At 37.7% G+C, this 22,329-nt stretch overlaps 1 protein-coding gene across 1 annotated transcript in view; it reads left to right on the forward strand.

The window, feature by feature from the left end:
• The first annotated feature begins 215 nt into the window (after positions 1-215).
• The window catches only part of LOC100245124 (uncharacterized), a 33,109-nt gene continuing 10,995 nt past the window's right edge, over positions 216-22,329 (forward strand). The window contains exons 1-8 of the mRNA XM_059737001.1: positions 216-475; positions 10,065-10,138; positions 10,210-10,336; positions 10,496-10,584; positions 10,672-10,825; positions 10,905-11,107; positions 13,213-13,421; positions 13,520-13,618. Of these exons, the coding sequence (XP_059592984.1) occupies positions 10,271-10,336; positions 10,496-10,584; positions 10,672-10,825; positions 10,905-11,107; positions 13,213-13,421; positions 13,520-13,618 (820 nt within the window). The 5' untranslated portion in view covers positions 216-475; positions 10,065-10,138; positions 10,210-10,270. The remainder of the gene's footprint in view (positions 476-10,064; positions 10,139-10,209; positions 10,337-10,495; positions 10,585-10,671; positions 10,826-10,904; positions 11,108-13,212; positions 13,422-13,519; positions 13,619-22,329) is intronic.

Here is a 22,329-nt window from a genome sequence, read left to right on the forward strand (position 1 = left end):
CTTAGAATCAAAGAGATGTATAATGGTGTCATACCTTATGATTCCCCTACCTATGGCCAATTAAGCAACTTCATCAATAAAAAAGCATTGAATCTTTGTTATCTAATCAAAATTAATGCTACCCTAAAAAAAGATCTTAAAACCTCAAAGAAAGAGTTAGGATCTTTTTGTGCCCAATATGGATATGAAATTTTTTTAATGAATTTGAAGAATTTGATTACTCTGCAGTGAATATTTTTTTTTAATGATAATTTTTCATACTTTCCTTTTGAAATGTTAATAGCATGGTTTATAGATATGCTTTCAGGACATGTAGGAAGAGAATTGATTGGACGAGGACTTATCGTCTTAGTATTTCAGAATAGTATGGCAAAGGTTGCTACAGCTGGTCCTTTATCTTCTGACTCTTCGTTTTGGTGGGGGTTCTGGGAAGGTGGGGGCAGGAGTTAAAAGGAAGACACCATCGGAATTGAGAGTAAGTTTCTGAATTCGTGGTTTTGCTCTGTTCTCTACATTATTAGATGATAAATTGGGCATAAAATGAGTTTCTTTAACCTTTTATATGGAAGATCTTGGCAGGTTGTGTCTTCTTTTTTAATTTTTAATTTGTTAATTTGCAAGTTTTATGAGAATGGAGGAACATAGCCATTGCTCTGCATGTTTGCTTCATATACAAAGAAAGGAAGATTACTCTGATTATCTACTTGTACACTCTCCTGGTGCAACAAAGAAAATAAAAAATTGAATAGCTCTAGGCATAGAAGTCATCTCTAAGAGTTCTTACCTTTAATCTTCATGGTGGATGAGATTGATGGTTTGAAATTGGGATTTGAGAATCTCAGAATTGGACTTGTCGTACTTGGTATCAAACTCGGCGTGGTCAATATTGAGGCAGATACGACTTGGTTGAGTCATTCTGTGGATCCGCATTTTTCATGTCCTCACTCAATGGCGAGACTCGCTTTTGTTTGGTGAAAAATTAGTTTTGGAAAAGTTGGAGTCGTTACTTATTTTATTTTATTTTAAAAGGGGAAATAAAATAAGAAAGAAAACTTTAAAAAGTGACTCCATAGTTTGGGAAAAGCAAGTCTTGAAAAAACCTGAGTTTTGGTTCGGGGATCAGGTTACCTATTGGGAAGGTACCTCTAAGAGGTAGCACTCCTTTAAACCTTAAAGAGGTTTCTACAAGCTAAGTTGAAGGATGTGACAATTAATTAGTTGATTATGGATACCTAGGTAGGCCAAGGTGATTTCGAAACTAATATGCCAAAAAGAAATTAAACCACAATCATAAAGGAGGGTTAGGGTGTGTACCTGGATTGTATCTCAAATGCTATCATAAGAAATCAAAGTTAGCGTAGAAATATAGCATACAACTCAACATGCGCTTTATAAGAAATAATCGAATAGTCAAACAAATGTCAAGACACCCAAGTACTATCAAACATAGGCATAGTTCACAATGACATATATGTTCATGGAATTTTGAAATTAGAGAGTAGAGATAGCGTACATGGCTAGCAAGCATCAATGTCTCTATGGAAAACAAGGTTAGCTCAATAATAGGTGTAAAACAATCTCGTGCATATCATCAGGAGGAATCAAAATCAATTGATCACCAAACAACCATCTCACTTGAGTCAATATCAAAGAAGATGTCAAGAATGTTGGACCCCCCACCAAGGTCCAAATTACTTTTGCATGAATTGGTTCAATGGGTTCCATTATTTGGAACCATGAAGTTCGTTCATGCTTGTTTGAAGAAAAGAGAAAATTAGTTGAAAACAGTGAAAATACATGCTAGAAGGAAAATGACAGTAAGGAGTTTATTTAAATCTGGATTTTATGCCTAGGAAGGATCTAAATATGGATTTTTAAAACTGGAATTATTCAGTTGGAAATGGATTTGAAAAATCAATTCAAAACTGTAAATTTTCAATCCAAGAAACAAAAAGAGGAAGAAGAAAAGGTGTGCACCGAGGTGGCCTTTGCTGGAGTAGGACTTGGGGGTCTGGCTGTGACTGCGTTGCTGGTGGTCGTGTGAAGAGACCTCTGTATATTGATGGCATGACTGGAAAAGAACTGACCGTATTCATTCCAGAGCCCAAACTCACTGGGTTTGAGTGTATAATTTTATCAACAAAGACGTTCCAACCCAACTCTGGCTTCCTAGAATCACAACTTGCATTGCTAGCAGGAACTTGTGGTGAAGCAATTGAAGTCTAGCTCCAGATCTGATTCCCTTGCTGCCACTCATTCTCAAGTTTCAAGTCTTTGCCCAGAAATCCATCTGATTTATCAATTTTCTCACAGTTCACTTCTGGAATTTTATGTAGCTTAGATTCTGTGTCTTCTTGCTCATCCTGAGCTTCATTTCTTACCTCTTCGGTTATCCTAACCAGTCATCTGGAGCCTGCATGCGGGAGCTCACTGATTGATGCTCACATAGCCCACCTCCATCATTTTAAGATGTGACTGTGGCAATGGCAATAGTTCTGATCCGGGATGCTGCTTTGCTCAAAGAGGGCTCTCAGCTCTGTCTAGTGTCGTTGATGATGGGCTATCTCACCTCCAGCACTAGGGATTGGAGAGCCTCTTCAAATATCCCAGCATCTAGGTGGCCCATTAATTTTCCATAGCCAGCTAGAGGACTATAAACCCGTAAATGCCCAGCTTCATCTTTCCACCTTGCTTTGAATTCCCATCATCAGCCTCCAAGAGTGAAACAGGGGCCTTGTCCAGTAGAAATGCCATCAATGAAATCAACAATTCTGTCTTCTTGGCATTCTTAACGTAAGCAATCTGTAGTAGATTCTTCTCACATCTTCCAAAACATCTTTGCTGTCATTCCCAAATTCTGTTGGCAGTAAAACAGAATGAATGCTAAGTGAACTCCCTTGAAGCCACAGTACTGTATAAAGCAATAGGTAATCCTTTGGAAGACTGGGCAATATTAGGCTGTGGCAAAAGCTTCAGTAGAGTTTCGATCCCTGACTTTCATGCAGATAACTGGCGAGCTTCTGAATTTTCCATTATTCTGTGGACTAGAGCCATCACATGAAAGATGCAAAGTTGGAACCACTCATTACTGGTGCCTGCTGTAGCCGAAATTGTCGAACTGACCAGACAGCAATGGCCATCAGACAACCCAGGCAACTTTTCCTACAACCCTTCTTGTCATGAGCAGAAATGTTCAGTGGCTCACATCAATTTTCAATGGCTTTCATGTCAGAAGAACCTGTGTTATTAGGCTCTATCTCAAACAAAATATAAAAAACAAACTCCCTATGTCCAAAGTCACCGGAAACTGAAATCTCGATGAGTAGTGCGCTCTGAACCTTTTGGCATTTGTTTTAATTTGCACTTTGGGTACGAGTTCTGCTGAACCACACATGAACGGCGCTTTGGACAAGCCTGCTGCTTGTGGTGGAAGGCATGCTCTTTTCTCATGAGTGGTATACTGATCATCCACCTCCCATGGCCCAAATGCATGCATGAGGGCCTTCACCTCAGGTACAGATGAATTTATGGGAATTTAATACCAACACATGGGACTTCACTGATCTACAGCAGCTGACAACTTACCCTGCTGATGCTAGAATTGGCTTGGAATTACTGATTTATCGATACTAATCTCTTCGCAAGTGGTGTTGATAGGCAATTCAAAAAATTTCCAAATTAGATGACTAGGGAACTTTCTTTGTTTGGACATGAGTGCTATGAGCTGTTACAGTAGTCAGAACTTCTTGATGACACACCCCAGCTTGTTCTTGATTTTAGTCATGTGGATGGCATTACATCCAGGAACTTCACCAGAATTGGCCGAGCTTTCCTGAGAACGAAAAAAGAATCTGTGTTGTACCCAATTTCAGTAACCAGTTTTGCCTCCCGTTTTCTTCCCTGCAGTTCAAGTCTCTTGAAAGTCTATTTGCTGGCAAATAGATGCAGGCCGGTAGCTAAGAGACTGGAAATGCCTCATATGATGTCCATTGTCCTGAATGCATGAGGGTGAAGAAACGAAACATCTTTTAGTTCCTTTTCTCATCAGTTTCTGTAATCAACAAATCAGCCAAAATGCTCTTAGTTCTCTCCTGAGCATCACTTTCAGTTCTGCAATATGTCTTGCTCTCTTTTATTGGTAGAAATTCTGAAAGAGCCACTCAAAGAGTCTGATATCTGTCAAAGTATGTTGAACAAGCCAATTACTCCCCCCCCCCCCCCCCCCCCCCCCCCCGCGACAAATCAGTCGTTGTCCAGTTCTTCGCAGTACTAATGACCAGTGGGGTGGGATGATGCTGAGTGAAGCCTTCTATAGACCAGGGTATTGTGTAGAGCAATAGACATTACTTCAGAAGACTGGTCGAGATTAAGTCATGGCAGTAGCTTGAGTGGAAATTCGGTCCCTGATTTTTCCACAAATAATCAGCAAGTTTCAGAATTTTCTTTGTTCTATGGACCGGGATCATCTCATGAAAGGTGCAAAGTTGGACGAATCACTCGTCACTGATGTCTACGGCAGCTGAATTTATTGATGGCTATCATTTCTTTGTCTTCAAAAGTCATTTTCATTGCGGCAGTCCCGTTAAATCTTCCTGATGGCCCCCACATTTTCATCCCATGTTGAAGCAATTCTATTGACAATTTCGATAGTTATGTAAACACTAGTACTCCTTAATGAAAATACAGCAAAAGCTTTTCCACAACATTAGCCAAGGGAGCAAAAATCTCATTCATTGTTCACAAGGGATCATGACGCTGAAGCTTCTTTCACTTCCTTTAAGCCCTTGAGACAAATGGCACCAAGACCCTTAAGAACAAATGCGAGGGCCTTTGAAGAAGGGAGTATTCCTGCCACTATTGAAGATAAAAGGCATCAAGGTGATCCAGTTCATGCAAAGCAAAAAGACAAGTGAGAGCCTCTGAAGGAGAAAGTATTCCAGCCGCTCCAATCATTTCTGCATTACCAAATACCAGTGACAAAGTAGCAAGTAAAGGATTATCATAAGGATTTGATGTCTAATATCCGTATCATGGATCTCAACTCTTGTCACTCCGATCTCAGTATGATATATTTGCTTATCCAATATGAGATGCCATGTCAGGCATGGCATTAAAGAGGACTATGGCAGTCTTTGCTGAAAATCAAGACCAACATATGTTGTAGGACTTTGTCCGGCTTGTGGCACACAAGAAGGTAAATACCAATGACTTGCTACAATTGAGGAGACCCCACAAAGCTCTTAGTCCTGACATTTGTAAGTTGTGTATGGAGCAAGGAGAATCAGTAGATCATCTATTCCTTCATTGTTCTGTGACGTTGGGGTTGTGGCACAGACTATTTCAGCTAGCCAAGATGGATTGGGTTCCTCTGAAAAGCATTTCAGACATGATGTTCATCAATTATAAAGGTTTTGGCAAGTCCAAGAGAGGGTTGGTTTTGTGGCAAAATGCGTGCATAGCTTTAATTTGGGTTGTATGGCAGGAAAGAAATGTTAGGATTTTTTAGGACAAAGTTAGGAATTCAGAGAATCTTTGGGACTCCATTCATTTCATCGCTTCGTTTTGGGCTTTTTGCTTAGCGGGTTTTAAGGGCATTCCCCTTAACGTTTTACAACTAGATTGACTAGCAGTGTATAGTTCCAATGAGACGGTGTAGTGTCATGTTATTTTTTTTGTGTTGTTTAGTTTTAATTTTGGCGGGAGGATTTCTCATCATGTGTGGTTTCCTATTTTATCCTATCAATATATTCATGTGTGGTTTCCTATCAAAACATATGTTGTAGGACTCCATGAGCCTGGATCAAAAAAAGATGAACAGCAGCCCTGAATTAATAAGAAAACAAACGACAACTTGACCTTTGGCAATTGTGGCAGACCCTCTGAATCCTCATCAGCTATCAGACCCAGTAGACCCCCCTGTCATTTTGCTTACTTGGAGGTTCTTCAAGATCGTGGACCATGCCGGCTCCGTTTTGCAGTCGATATACTTTTTTAAGATTAGCAGGAGCAACAATCTGAACTCAGAATCAGACCATCTATGACCGTTTGGTCATTGGATGAGAAAACCTCCAGGTCCTTTTTGAGGAACATGTATTATAAGGACCCTACCATAGCTTTCTTTATCCATTCCTTTGCCAAGTAATATGTTCTCTTCTATCTTGCCACTCTGAATCCAAGCAAAATGAGTACCAAATTAAACATCGTAACCAACTTGTTCACCATGGCGGCCTTTAGTTTGAGCTCTACAATTTCTAGAAAACCCGTGACTGATCAAATTCCCATGCTGCATACCTGAACGCACCAGAACTGATGCTGATGCCTTCATGGGCACCAAAATTGATCAATCTCACCGCTGGCAAAGCTTCTCCAAAAAATGGGCAAAACTATCTATGCTTCACCTCTCCTCTGTTCTTCCACCCCTGTTTTGCTTCCTTCATTCTCCAGTAATAGATACTTCGACTGGTGCCAAACAATCTTCCTCATGAAACAGTAGTTGTATGAGAAACCACTGAACCTGCTTTTTTCTTCCAAATTTGGGTATTAAGTTTTGACAGCATCAAGAAGCCATTGTCTAGCGCCATCAATCAGTGACGCAGACGTGGCTGGAAATACTCGAAATATCCACAGAATACAAAGGAAGACTACCAAGGAAACGGAGCACGAAGAAAATAAACAAAAAAAAGAACCAATGGAAGCCACATTTCATATTTTATTCCACGGGCTTAGGTTGGTGAGGGGAGTACAAGCAGATTCCAGCAAACAAATACAGCCACAATTCTCATGTAATGCACAGTAAATATAAAAAAAAAGAGCCTTTCAGTTCCAAACCTAAACTAGAGAACTCCAAAGAGAGAAATCAACAACTATAGAAGCAATCTAGTACCAATGCAAACAAAATATAACCTTTGTCATTCTACACCCAAGCATCCAGTCAAAACTTAAAATCCAGTGAAGATTAATACATAACAAGAGGATAGTGGGAATGAAGGAAGAGTCTGCGGAAAGCGTACCTGGAAATGCTCCTTTCTGGTAAGAAAATCCCCGCTGGTATATCGTCTCAGATCTCTTACTCTACTTTGCCGTGCTTCCTTCGTCTCCCTTTCTTCTCAGAATGTCTTTTCTTTTCTCCCTCCTTTTGTTCTAATTCATAGTCCTCCTTCTAAAAATTCATAATCATCCTTTTATTTGCAAATTGGAAATTCCTTCCTTATTCACTTCTTGTTGATCCTCTCTGTTAAAGAAACAATCTTTGCCAGCCCACTGTATTTCCTTTAGTGGTGTGTGGATCCCATATGATATGCCTGTTGTATCTTTGAAGAACCTCCTCTTCTTGTGCTCCAGCCGTGCGTTCCTTTCTTGGAGAAAATTCTTCATCCAAAGAAACCCATAGGTCTCCTATCAATCTATTAACCTCTTTTTTTGAATTGTTTTCTTTCCTTGTCCAAAATTGCATGAATATCCTCCAAAGATCCCTACATGGCAGCCACGAGTTTGGAGAATTCCACCTTCCCATATGAATCTTTTTCTTTACAAACTTAGAATCCCTTTCGTGCGTGATTACCCTCAATATTTGCACTTCATCTATAGCAGTGGACTTTCCTTTGTCAAAATTTTTGGTTATCCTCTTTCCAAATAGCTGGTAGTCGTTTCCTCATGCAAGAAATAAAAATAAAGATAAAAATAAAGATAAAAATAAAAATAAAAATAAAGATTAAAATCAATAAATATCATGAAATTGAAAATCAAAAGAAATTTAAATCACGCAACTAAAAAATAAAAATCAACCACATGCAAGCCATGCAAGAAAGTGAATCATGTAATCATGCAAAAATACGTGCCATGCAACCATGCAAACCATGTAGAAACGCCTGAAGGTGACCTAGGGTGTGTCTAAGTGTCCTAGGATGAACTAAGTGGGCCTAGATAAACCTAGGTGGGCCTATGTGAACCTAGATGTTCTTGGGCAAACTAAGTGGAATCTAATCCTAAACTGCACTTAAGTAAAACCTAATCTAAACTTGAAAGGCGGCCAAGGTTAGATAAATCCCTCAACTAAAGTCTCCGAGGTGGCTTATAGAAGGCAAACTATATGAGTAAAAATGGGCCATCAAGGAACTACTATGGAGTATTGAAAGAGCACTTAAAAACATGTGCTAAAGGGACAAAATGGAGGGTCTACATGTACCGGACTCGGTCGACTTAGTTCGTCCTAGGACAAAGATTGAGAAATGTAAAAGGATTTTCTTTGGTTAGGGTTTGGGGAGGGAAAGAGAGAGTATCTTATAAGCTGGATCTGAGTGTGCTTCGAGAAATAAGGCCCTCTTAGAGAAGTGGCTATGGGGGTATACTAGGGAGAGTATTGCTTTATGGCACAAGGTATTCTTGAGCATCTATGGGACACATTCAAACGGTTGAGATGCCAACATTTTAGTGGAAAATGGGTCAAAAATCCGTTTTTGGGAAGATTTGTGTTGGGGAAATCAACCTTTGGTTGCATAATATTTTTGAGTCTTTACAAACTTTTATCAGTTCAAAATTCTCATATTTCATTTGTCCTCAGTCTTTCTTCTCCTATTACTTGAAACTTTAACTTTCAGCCAAACCTTACGGATATAGAGATAGAGGATCTTGAAAGACTCATGTCCATTCCCAATAGTGTTAATCTAACACCGTAATCCCTAGATATGAGACCTTGTTTATTATCACCTTTCAACTTATTTTTGGTCAAATCTTTTTTTCTTAACCTCATTTGATCATTTAACTTTAGTTTTCTTTTCTCTTGCTAATTTCATATGGAAATCAAAAGCTTGGCCAAAGGTCAAGGCATTTGCTTCTTTAGTGGCTAACAAGAAGGTTAATATCAATGACTTGCTTTAGGTGAGAAGACCATTAAAATCCCTTAGTCTAGATTGTTGACCTTTGTGTATGGTGAGTTGAGAATCAATGGATCACCTTTTTTACATTGTTCGACAACTTTAGAGTTATAACGTAAGCTATTCAAACTAGTAAGTTTGGATTAGGTTCCTTCTAGAAGTGCTTGTGACATGTTGACCATTTCTTTTAGGGGTTTGGGTAGCACTAATTGGGGTAAAGTTCTAGGGCAAATAGCTTGTTTTACATTGATTTGGATAGCACAATGGGAAAGAAATGTAAGGATCTTTGAGGACAGGTGGAGGACTTTCAAAATGATATGGGACCTAGTCTACCTCTATCCATATTTTTGGGCCTCTACTACCATAGTTTTCAAAAGTATTCCTCTCAACATTATTCAACTTGATTGACTTTCAATATGTAGATTAGAAGGGTTAAAATAGCAATGTTGAAACATTTTGATGTCTTTTGGATTGTTTTTCTTTTGCTTTTTTTTTATCAAATTTTGTATTTAGGGAAAGATTTCTTATCCTTCTTTTGTTTACTTTTTCAATGAAAATGTTCTTTGTTTCTAATAAAAAAAATTATAAGTTTTGTTTATTTATTTATTTTTACCAACCATGAAAGTCATGCTAAATATGGAAAAATGCACATTTGCTGGGAAATACTGCAATGCTTTTGTCTTTTGGATTTGTTTTATGAAAGTTTTAATGGATTTTTGTGGGTATTATATTTGGTTTCACATTAATGCAAATCTCTTGGGAATTACAGCAGTGTTTTCATCTTTTGGTTTCCTCTTCCTAAGTTACTAGTGATTTTTTTTTTTTGGTGGGTATTATATTTGTTGCCAGACTAGAATGCATTTTTAAAAAAAAATCTGTGGTCGGATTTCTTACTGTCATGGCCTGTAATTTAATGGGTTGACGTGGAACAAACATAAAAACAGGCTGGACCCTGATCAAAGTCGGATGCTGTGATATCCAGTTGCTGTGGTGTACAGCATCTTCCAACTTTTTGTGTGATGTAAAATAGAACTGTTGCATTTAACTGTAGCTTATAGGCTTCAAATATTAGCCTTAATTGGCAACAAATCTTACCACTTTTTTTGCAATTTGGTTTCTGCGGACCTTTCTGTGTAATCTTTGCAAATGGTTGTGGGGGAAAATTCTTAAGATTTTCTGTGTCTATTACAGGGAGAGCAGTTAAAGCAAAGGAACGTTATAGAGCTTGTAGATGAATCTCCGGCTCCTTTGCTTGGTTCTACAAAGTAAGCTTTGTTGTATTTCTTTAGATTTACCTTGATTTATATTTCAATAAGTACTTGCTTACTTCTCTCAGGAACACAATTGAGCTCAAGAAACAAGATGCATTCGAAGTTCCAAGATGCATTGACACCCGTATGGATGGAGTTTTTCCTGCTAAAAAGTCTAGGTTTAGGATGCTTTCTGGAAAAGAAAATGCTAAGGTACAATACTTTTTCATCTAAAATTGATTTATTATCAAGTATGTTTACGGTAACATGTTAGAACTGTCAAATCACTAATCTGTCAAGATCTTGAATGTGCCATGCAATTTACCATGCATTATTTCTGTCTTAATTTATTCAATTTTTTAATATATGCAGGAAGATATTTCAGCTGCGCCAGCTGGCTGCTTGAAGAATATCTGTGTTTCTTTGAATTCAGTTGTCAAGAGTCATCCACAACTTTCATGGTATACATTTCCAGGATGGTGTACCTTGTTTATAATTGATAAATTGTTTGCTTTTTTCTTATTTATTCAATTTCTTATTTCTATCAGTCCAGAGAATACTGTGGCTTCAGCTGCAGTTTCCAAAGATGGTACAAGGCAAGATTGTGAATATGCTGAAAAGTGCAGTCAAAGCACATTTCGTAGTGTGGCTGAATTATCACTTGGTAGTGAGAGGATATCTGAAATGGCTGTTGTTGATATGGTATTTTTGTTAGCATTTTCCCCTTTTATTTACTTGAAGAAAGTTCTGTGTCAAAATATAAATCTATTTATTTTCACAGGATAAAGCATTAAAAGGGCTGGTTGCCTGTGAACCCCGTGCTTTTTCTGGTTTAGCTGCTGATTCTTCTGAAAAGTTCGACAATTTTACTTCAATCTCTTCTGGCCATTTCTGCTCTGAATTTCATATTCCTGGGCAGAAGGCCCCACTGGATTTTACATTAAAAACTAATATGCAGATAGTGTCTTCTTCCTCTGTGAACTGGTGAGTGTGCTGGTATGTTCTGTGTTGTTGGTTCTCATCACAGTTACACATCTTACCTGTTTCTAGAGATTGTTTTGTTTACTTTAAGGGTGAAAAATAATGCTTCCTCATCTTTACTCTATTTCCATCTGCAATTTTTTTTGGTGGTTTAGGATGACTACCATAAAATACATTCTATGAAAAACAATGTAGCATCAACAAGTCTGTTGTATTTTTAGGAGGATTCCTCATCCTTCTTTTGTGTTCCTTTATACTTAATACATTTATTATTTCTGATAAAAAAATATATATCCTCAAAAGGCAGGATACAATCACAAGGACACAATAACATATCAATATATACTTTTATATATAAATTATATAATATCTGAAAATTATGAGTCTGGCTAGTTCATCTATTTTTTATACTAAATTGCATAGCTTAGAAGAAGCAACTCATTCACTTGTATCCATGCTTAGAGCATCTCTAATGCAATACCAAAGTAGCTTATATATATGTGTGTGTGTGCATGCCAAAAAACAACTAAATTTTTAAATATTGGCACTCCAATGGGAGCTGTCATTATTTGGCTTTCCTTTTAGCATTATTTGGCATTTGGTTGGAGAATGGTGGTTGCTTGCATTGTGAATCTGGTGCTAAAATTTGGCATCGTTAGTTTAATATTTAAGTTGGAGAGCAATTACCATTACCAGAAAATAAGTTTGGCATTTGTTGTTTTATCTATTTGCATTGGAGATGCTCTTAGTGTGTAATATCTTTTTCTTTTTTTCTTTTTAAATGCTTTTACTGTGCTCATTCTTATCATGCCAAATGTTTTTTTATTTTCTTTTTTAAGATTTAAGGTTTTATCAAGATTATACCAGGCTTAACTGCAGGTAAATGATATGTTGTTGCTGTGACTTATTTAAATAGATTTCCTTATGTCATTGGATGAGGTTTTCAGAAACATGTAACACAATAAGTAGTGCATACAAAATTTATTAACAATGCAGTCACATACGCAAAAACAAAATTACTAATTGGACAACTACATAAATTGATTGAGGATATGGTCTTTAAATACGTAATTGCACTCGAGTGGTTTGGAGAATGATGACTGGCGTCCATTTGTTTTTTTTTTTTTTTTCTGATAGGTAAGATTTGACTAACTTGTATGCCTAAACTTGATTACTCATTTATATTGGTTATTCCCTTCAAATTAAATGGCATGTCCGACTAGTCTCATGCTTACTCCATTCTTGAAAATTATCTATACCATACCAATTTACTGAAAAACTGGACTGATGCAATATTGAGAGAAGTACAATTCGACATAACTTTTGTTTTTTCTGATTTTCAGGAATGTGAAGATAAGATAATGGGTTCATTTTATTGTTTAGGTGGCTGGTAGTGCACTTTGTTTAATGCTATATGATGGAAACTTTAACTATAATGAATTTGTCAGTGCAATTCTTTGGTAATCTATCGTATTCAAAGCTATTGGTTATCTGTGTATAGAAGATGTTGTAGAAGAAAGAAGTAATCTAAAATTTTTATTTATGAACAAAACTAAAATTATGTTAATTGAAATTTTGAGAGAATATCATAATTGCCAGCTAAGTGTTGACGGTGTTGGATTTTCTTTTGTAATATTTTGATGCTCTTTTGCTGAAGTATTTGGATCTCATTTTTTTTTTCTGTCAAATCAATTTTTTTAAAATTCATACTTTAGTGCTAACATTTAATTAACCCACATATATTTCTGCTTTTGGACACAGTTGCTATTTTTCCTTGAACAATAAATTTTTGTACTAATATTTGACTAGAAGAAATATCATTGAATTATGTCCAGACTATTCTGATTTCATTTGATATCATCTATTCTTTTTATATTTATTCCTAGATCATTGGTTCTATATTGTGTTGGTATTTGTAAGCATTACAAGGTTATGCATTAATAAAATATTCAGAAAAGCGATGATTTTGCCATATATATGGGTTATGTGTATGTAAATTGTTGCATAATCTATGTATGGACTAATGTATATTCCACCACAATTAGCATTAGGTCGTTTGTAGAAGGTGATTTTAGCTAATCGACCTTATCTCGTTTTGCCATTCCTAGGTTTCATATATTGAACATGTCTGCTACTTACAATGGTACAACTACACCGCAATTTGGTTGTTCCAAGGATCAAAATATTAGCTGCTCCTCTGGGATCACTTCCACTGCCCAAATATTCAATTATAGAGCTTTGCACTCATGGGTGCACCCTCAGTCTTCTCTACCACCTTCTGTCATATCAGCATGGAACTTATCTGCTACAGATGGAGGTTTGTGAACCAAATATTTTATTAGTATGAAATTTAAGTTTTTCTTTTCCTTTCTTTTCCTCAAGTTTTCTTACAACAAATTTTCTTAGTCAATTTAGTGGAAACGGATTTCTTAATCAAACGACAACTAGCATGGGAAGACTCATTTCGAAGTCTCTATTACATGCTTAGAAAGAATATTTGTAATATCTTCTATGGTAATTACCTTCTTCCATGCTTCATAGTAGTTTTCAATTTTACGTAAGTAAAGAATTTCTGAATTCCTTTATTGAATTTTTAGGTACACACCATACACATATATATACACAAATGACTGAATAAGAAAATATCAATCTAGCTTGATTCTCTCCTAAAATTAGGAAACTAAATCATCTTAAATGATCTCTCCTTTTTTATTCCTAAAATACTTTCCTAAATTAAAACCCTAATTTTGAATGCCAAATTTCAACACTCCCCCTCAAGCTGGAGAATATATATCATATAATCCCAGCTTGCAAGTTAAGTCTTCGAAGTTAGGCCTAGGTAAAGCTTTGGTGAGGATATCTGCGGTTTGGTGCTTGGTAGGAACATAGTTCAATTTAACCGTCTCACTAGTCACCTTCTCTGTGATGAAGTGTCTGTCAATCTCAACATGCTTGGTCCTGTCATGATGCACGGGGTTCTTTGCTATGCTTATAGTTGCCTGATTATCACACATCATCAGAATTGGAGATGAACTCGTTTGTCCCAGTTCACTAAGAACCCTTTTTATCCAAATCCCTTCACAGATTCCCTGTGCAAGAGCTTTGTACTCAGCTTCTGCACTACTTTTGGCTACAACTGATTGCTTCTTACTCCTCCAGGTAACAAGATTTCCCCAGACAAAAGAACAATATCCAGAAGTGGACCGCCTGTCAATGATGTTTCCTGCCCAATCCGCATCTGAGAGTATACTTCAATGTCACGGTTCTCTGTCTTTCTGAAGAATAGACCTTTCCCTGGTGTCATTTTTAAATATCTAAGAATCCTGTAGACTGCTTCCATGTGTTCCTCAGTGGGGCTGTGCATGAATTGACTTACAACACTCACTGCAAAGCCAATATCTGGCCGAGTATGTGAGAGATAAATCAAGCGCCCGACAAGCCGCTGATATCTCCCCCTGTCTACCGGTGTACTTTCTTTCTCGATACCAAGTTTCTTCTGACTATCCATAGGAGTATCAATTGGTTTGCATCCAAGCATACCGGTCTCCTTAAGAAGATCGAGTATGTATTTTCTTTGAGAGACTACAATTCTCTTCCTTGATCTAGCCACTTCCATACCAAGGAAATATTTCAAATTTCCAAGGTCTTTAACTTCAAACTCTTCTAACAAATACTTCTTCAACTTCTGTAATTCCTCCATATCATTCCCAGATAGAATAATATCATCGACATAGACTATCAATATGGCCATTTTCCCGGCATGAGACTTCTTGACAAATAGAGTATGATCACCTGATTCTTTGCCATACTTTCTTCGAAACCAGGTGGTATTTCCATGTAGACTTCCTCTTCTAGGTCACCATTTAGAAATGCATTTTTTATGTCCAATTGTTGCAAGCACCAATCTTGATTGACAGCCAATGAGAGAAGAATCCTGATAGTGTTCAGTTTTGCAATAGGAGCAAAAGGCTCCTGATAGTCTATCTCATAGGATTGTGTAAACCCTCTAGCTACCAAACGAGCCTTGAATCTCTTGACTGATCCATCTGCTTTGTATTTTATGGTGAAAATCCACTTGCACCCCACGGGCCTCTTCCCAACCGAAAAATCTGTGATAGTCCACGTCCCATTTTTCTCAAGTGCATCAATCTCATCTTGTACTACCTTCTTCCATTCTGAAATTTTGAATGCCTCTTGTATTGTGTTGGGAACCTGAGTATCATCAAGAGAAGTAGCAAATGCTCTGTAAGATGGTGATAACCCTTCATATGTAACATAATTCCCAATTGAATGATTTGTACATCTCCTAACACCCTTCCTCAATGCAATCGGCAGAGTAGAATCATCAATACTGGGAATTAACACCTTTCCAACCCTATCCTCACCTATGTTCTCTTCAGGAAGACTTGAATTTGAGTCAATATATTGGCCACATGTTGACTGTGATCCGTGCTCTAATTCCTGTCTTTTCCTCCTCCTGATGTAAACTTGTAAGTTCTCATTAGCAAGTTGTGGGGCTATAGGTTAAATAGGCATGGGAGACTGGATGGTCACGGGAGAAGGAACATTTGTGTGTTGGGCTGGCTGGACTGATGACGGCATGGGTGTGGACAACTCAGTGGGTGCGAATTGGGAAGGATTTGGTGACTCTGAGTGAAAAGAAGGTACACCCTCAAGAAGAGACTCCCAAACTTGATGTTCATTCATGCTCTCCCCCTGAACATGAGATTTGGGATAGAAGAAGACATGTTCAAAGAAAGAGACGTCCATGGTGGTGTAAAATCTTTTGTTGGTTGGAGAATAACATTTGTACCCTTTTTGGGTTGGAGAATACCCTAGGAAAATGCACTTATTGGCTCGAGGAGCAAATTTGCTACGATTTTGAGGATACACATGAACGAATGCCGTGCAACCAAATACTTTGAGTGGTAAATCAGAAGAGGCTGCACGGGTGTGAGGAAATTGTTTTAAGAAAAGTTGACGTGGGGATTGAAAGGTAAGCACTCTGGATGGCATACGGTTAATCAAATAGGTAGCTGTGAAAATAGCTTCCCCCCAGAAATAGTTTGGAACATTAGAGGAAAACATAAGGCACCGGGCAACCTCCAAGAGATGTCTATTCTTGCGTTCAGCCACCCCATTTTGTTGTGGGGTGTCAACGCAAGAACTTATGTGGATAATGTCGTGATTTTGAAGATAAGTACTGAGACTACTAGTAAAGTATTCCTTTGCATTATCTGACTTGAGGACTTGAATTTTGGAATTGAATTGATTTTGAACCATAAGATTGAAGGTTTGAAAAATGTGTCCGACCTCTGACTTTTCTTTCATAAGGAAAACCCATGTTACTCGTGTATGATCATCAACGAATGTCACAAACCATCGAGTGCCAGAAATATTTTTTATCCGGGAGGGACCCCACACATCACTATGTACTAGAGAGAAAACGGTCGAAGGTTTGTATGAGATTTGAGGATATACTGTTCGAGTATGCTTTGCAAACTGACAAATTTCACAGTGATAAGATGCTGGATTTTTATTGATAAATAATTTGGGAAACAATTTTGCAAGGTAAACAAAGCTAGGATGACCAAGGCGATAGTGTAACATTATAATCTCACTATCTTTATTGACCTTAGAATTTGACACAGAATTGAAAGACTCTAACATACTCTAAGACTGTACGCAACTTGCTTGAGAGACTTGGTTTGAGAATTGGCCACATGAGAGGAGGTAGAGCCCGGAACACAGTTCAGCACTGCCAATCATCTTCCCCGATTTCAAGTCCTGAAAAACACACGAGTTTGGATAGAATTTAGTAACACATCAATTTGCTAATGGACAAAAGATTACAATCCAAGTTTGGAACATGGAGGACAGAGTCAAGATATAAGTCTTTAGTAAGTTTTATAGAACCTGTCCCGGCAATTTTTGACTTTGAACCATCAGCAATATGGACGGATGAATGACCATTACTTGGCTTGTAACTTTGAAGAATGGCAGCATCTCCTGTCATGTGATCAGAAGCACCTATGTCCACTATCCACGGTTTCATTCCTCCTCGATTAGCAGTGAAGGCTATCCCGGTAGTACTGCCACTGCCAACTTGGCTTAATAGTTTCTGTAGCATCTTCATCTGCTCTTTGTTGAATGGACTCGGCTCGGGAACAGATGTGCTCTCAGAGTTGGCAGCCACGTGTGCTCTGCCATCTCTATCAGACCGTGGCTTTGGTTTCCAATCAGCCGGTTTGCCATGAAGCTTCCAGCAAGCCTCCTTATAATGGCCTGGTTTCTTACAATAATCACACCAAGGCCTATCCCGTTTCTGACGATCTCCACCACTACTATTAAATGACCGAGCAGCAAGGGCAGAGGCATCCAATGTTGGGACAGGTTGCTCTTTGGATCCCATCATCACTTTCTGATTACTACCAAAAAGTGCTATTTTGTAGACCTAATTATAATGGTTTTAAGCACCTTTGAGTAGTAATCATATTCATTTAACCCAATTAATTCATTAAGGTCCTTAGTAATTGGTTTTAACCATTTTGTGGCAAGTTTACATGTTTTTATCAGCTTATGAATCAATTCAAGAATGCCAAATGATGGAGGAGCTACTTGGACAAGTTATGGCAAAGCTTTTCGAAGCTCAAATTCATGAAGAACCAAGCTTTGGAGCTCCATAGCCCTTTGCCAAAGTTGTTCAAAGTATGCAAGGAAAGAACAATGGAGAAGAGGAAAACAGAGGACAGCATCTGCAGTCTTCTTTCGCACTTTTGGAGCAATTCCCAAAGTCCATTTTTTACATTCTATATACCATTTCAAAGCTCTGTAAGTCAAGAATCCAACGCTTCAAACCGTGTACAATTTGAAGCTGAAATGAGGAAGATATGGCCTTCGGAAGCCAACTGCTCCAGGTTATGCGAAAATTTCGCATAACACGAAATTCGCATAACACCTTCAAAATTCGCATAACCCATGCGTGTTGCGAATTTTCCTCTGCTTTTGCCGACTCCACTTTAGATATTTTCCTTTGTATTTTGTGATGTAATTTCCTTTCTTATCCTTGTAACTAACCAATCACAAGCTTTTGTTTTTGTAAAGACTATATAAGGGGTAGAAATCACCTCTTGGAACATATATAATAGATAGAATATAGAACATGCGTATTACGTTTTACACTGAGTGATATATAGAGCTCTCTCGTCTCTCTTTTCTCTTTACTATTTTATTTTCTTGGAAGCCAAATAGCCTCTGAGGGCTTTTCCTCAGAGGATGATTGGCTAAAACTTTTAGTTTCTCAAAGTATGGATGTTATGTGATAGCTTGGATGCAATCCCATGGAAATTTCTCGCACCTGGAAGGTAAGGTAGACGTTTTTCATTAATGGTTCATTAATGCAAAGTTTGGTTTTTATTTCCTTTGGACAACTTCCAACGGCCAATACTTGATAAGCTTTTGGATTTCTATCCATTAGTTATCTCCTACGAGCTATTGGAAGGTGAGGTTTTCAATTCCAAGTTTTACATTAATCCGTTAGAACCAATTTCAATGGCCATTGAAAGGTGAGTTTATCACTTGGAATGACTTTGAGTTGCCAATATTTGGTAAGCTTTCGGCTTTAGACCATTAGTTATCTCTTACGAGCCATTCAAAGGAAGTCTAAGGTGAATAACCATTGATGAAATTCACTACCATCTGTTTTGCCATTTTAAAGGATTAAAACTTGATTTGCTAAATCCATACCGGTTCGGGAAGCAAGCATCACCATAGTTGCAACCCCAACGCGAGGAGCCTATCCTGAGATTTCCAATTTGCATAAGAGCCAGAGCATAGCTATCCTATCTTTGAGAAACTTGTTTTTACACCCTTTCATTTTAGTCTTTAATGTTAGCTTAGATTAGTTTAAATCTTTCTAAAACATTTACATCTTCTTTTAAAGCTAACATCCATAAGAAAATCACCTATTTTCCTAATTTGAATATCACTTGTGTTTGCGAAAACCCTTCCCAGTGAACGATCCTATAACCACTATGCTATAGTAGCTTGGCTACTTTAGTAATAGTATTCAAGGTATAAATTTTGTTGATACGCCTTTAAAGCTAAGCTACCATGAGTCGCATCACTTTCTTTCTACTTTCTTCACGCCTAACCTCTGAAAAAGCCTCCCTGAGACTTGGAAGGGGTTTAATGCCCATGATTCGGCCTCTAACATCATCCAATTCCCTATTTAGTCCTAGGAAAAACTTGAACAGTCTCTTTTGTTCCACAATTTTCCTGTATGTTGTTGCATCATCCAAACATTTCCATGAGTGAGTCTCGAATAAGTCAAGTTACTGCCAATACCTTGTGAGTGTGTTGTAATACTGAGTAACTGACTGTTCTCCTTGGCGGAAGTCATGTAAGGCTGATTCAACCTGAAAAAGTTCTAAAGTATTTTCAGAACTTGAGTAAGTTTCTTTAGCTGCATCCCAGATGTCCTTTGCAGTCCTAAACAGCAAAAAAATTTCACCTATGTCATTGTTCATGGAATTGATAAGCCATGACATGACCATGCTGTTTTCAATCTTCCACTTCCTGAAACCCGGTTCTGTAGTTTCTAGCATGGCTGCTTCTCCAGTGAGGTACTCATCCTTTCCTTTACCGCAAATGAACAGCAACACAGATTGTGACCACTGTAAATAGTTATGGCCATTTAATTTGTGTCCTGTGATGAGAATAGGAGAGGAATCACTGCCACCAAGGTTTGGAATTTCATATCTGCCCCCTGATTCTGGTGACGTGACGCTGGATACTTGTGATGATGTCATTCTGTATTTTGTCATGGACCGGAAAGGTAGAAGAACACTTCCCAAGGCACGTGCAGGGATTGGAGTTGAGAAAAAATAGCCGGAGGACGCCGGAAAAACTGATCGGAGGGCCCGTAGAGGCAAAAGAACCCCAAAAGAGGCACGTGCAGGGCTCAGATGGCAGAAACAGGTAAGAAGGGTGGCTGGTCAGCGTCAGGCGAGCCTGGAGGAGGAAGCTCATCGCCGGAAAGTGGCTCACGCGCCCTCATGCGCCGGCGCGTGAGATGCAGTCGCCGGCCGGAAAAACGCGCGTGGCCGGCGCGTGGATGGTTTTCTGGCTCCGGTGCTTTGGGAAAAATTGGAGATCTCCTCTAGGCGGTCCTTGCGGTGTAGAAAAAACCGTCGTCGGAAAAGTTCACCGGAAAAGTTGCCGGCAGTGAATGTTTTTTTACGACGATTCGACCGACTGGAAAGCATTTTCTCCCTTGGCTCTGAGAACAGGGACTGATGACCGGAATGAGAGATGGCCAGAGAGAGAGATGGTCAGAGAGATTTGGCCGGAATGAATGATGGCCTGAATAAGAGATGACCAGAAGGGATTAAGGTTTCAGAAAACTGGCTCTGATACCATGAAGAATTTCTGAATTCCTTTATTGAATTTTTAGGTACACACCATACACATATATATACACAAATGACTGAATAAGAAAATATCAATCTAGCTTGATTCTCTCCTAAAATTAGGAAACTGAATCATCCTAAATGATCTCTCCTTTTTTATTCCTAAAGCACTTTCCTAAATTAAAACCCTAACTTTGAATGCCAAATTTCAACAGTAAGTTCTTGTAAGATTTCATATCTTGTTCATATGGAGCAACCTGCAGATTAATAGAATACCCTTTTGATCCCTTATGGTGAATGATCTTTTCTTGCGTTACCTGAAGTATTAGTTTATGTTTTGGGCTCAATTGCTTTGGTCAGTTGCTGTTTGGTTTTTGGAATACCATGGTCTTTGTCGTTGTGATGAAATTTCTCTGAGTATTTATGTTCTCTCTGTTCTTCCTGGCATTGCAATTATTTGGTGTACTAATTCTTATAAAAAGGGAAAAGACAGTATTATATAGAGAAAAATAAGTTGTTTGTTAGTTTGTGCATTAGCGCTTTTTTTTCTTCCTCTTGTTGGAGGGGTCGGAACAAAAGATAATAATATTACATGGAGAAAAATGAGTTGTTTGTTACTTTGTGCATTAGTGCCCTTTTTTTTCCTCTCTTGTGGGAGGAGTCACAACAGTGTTGGTTATTTTATGAATTTGAAGCAAAGTGCCTATAGTTTTGAAATTTAATAATTTGTTAGTGTCGAACTCAAGGCTACAAATGTTGGTTTTAGTGGAAATTTCATGGTTCCTAAGTATAATAATGTTAATAGATCTATGTTTATGCCAATGTCACTGTTGAGAAATATTTTTGGTGATTTGCATGAAAAAAAAAAAGTATACTTTAAGTTAAACCTCAAAATTTATAATAATTTAGAAGTCCAAATTCTAAAATCTTAGAAAATTCGAAGACTTAATTGCATTGATTAAACAAAATTGGGTTTAAATTGATTACCAGATAACTGAGTGAAGATTATGTCATGAAATGTGGGAATTTGTATGGAAAGGAAAATTTGTGTGTTATTACATAATAGTGTCTGAAAAGTACAATCCATATTCTTAGCTCATAGAAAATTTGGAAACTAAATCACATTCATGTTGACCAAAACCAGGTTTAGATAGATGACAGGATAACACACTGAAGACTATATCATAAAAAAAATTAATGGAGTCCATTCTAGTTTGTAATTCTAACACATAATCTTGTGGAATATTATGATAGTCATTCACATGAAATAATATAGTCTGACACAATACACCACATTATATGCAATAGTCCTTCTGATGTCATGTCTTCCCGAATTTACTTCTCTTTGTCTTACTATCTCTAACATTAATAATACATAAACAATACCTTTTGATAAAAGATCGACATATTACAGGTTCAAGATGCTTATGGAGCAAAGCATCTTTTTGAGAGCTTTTTGTGATAATTTGACATGCATACTAACATTGGTATTTTCCCCTTTGTTGATCAAAATACCATGCAGGAAACAAATGAACAACAAAATTAAATGGGAAGTACAATGCATTCCTACTTGATACAACATAAAATCTTTGGGTGCTTGAAATCATCATCTATGTCATGCTTGAGTTGGTGTAGTACCACTCCATGTATTCTTTTATGCCCATTGCTTTTTTTTCTTTTTCATAGGTAATAAAAGGGCTTGCATTAGAAAAGCCTAAAAACGACGAAAACAGTACACACAAAGTATACACATATGCCCCAAAAAAGCTAAGCAATAAGAAGACAAAAAAAAGCCTTCTCCTTACTTGACAAACA

This window comes from Vitis vinifera, chromosome 5 (genome assembly GCF_030704535.1).
Source record: "Vitis vinifera cultivar Pinot Noir 40024 chromosome 5, ASM3070453v1".
Taxonomy (NCBI): Eukaryota; Viridiplantae; Streptophyta; class Magnoliopsida; order Vitales; family Vitaceae; genus Vitis; species Vitis vinifera.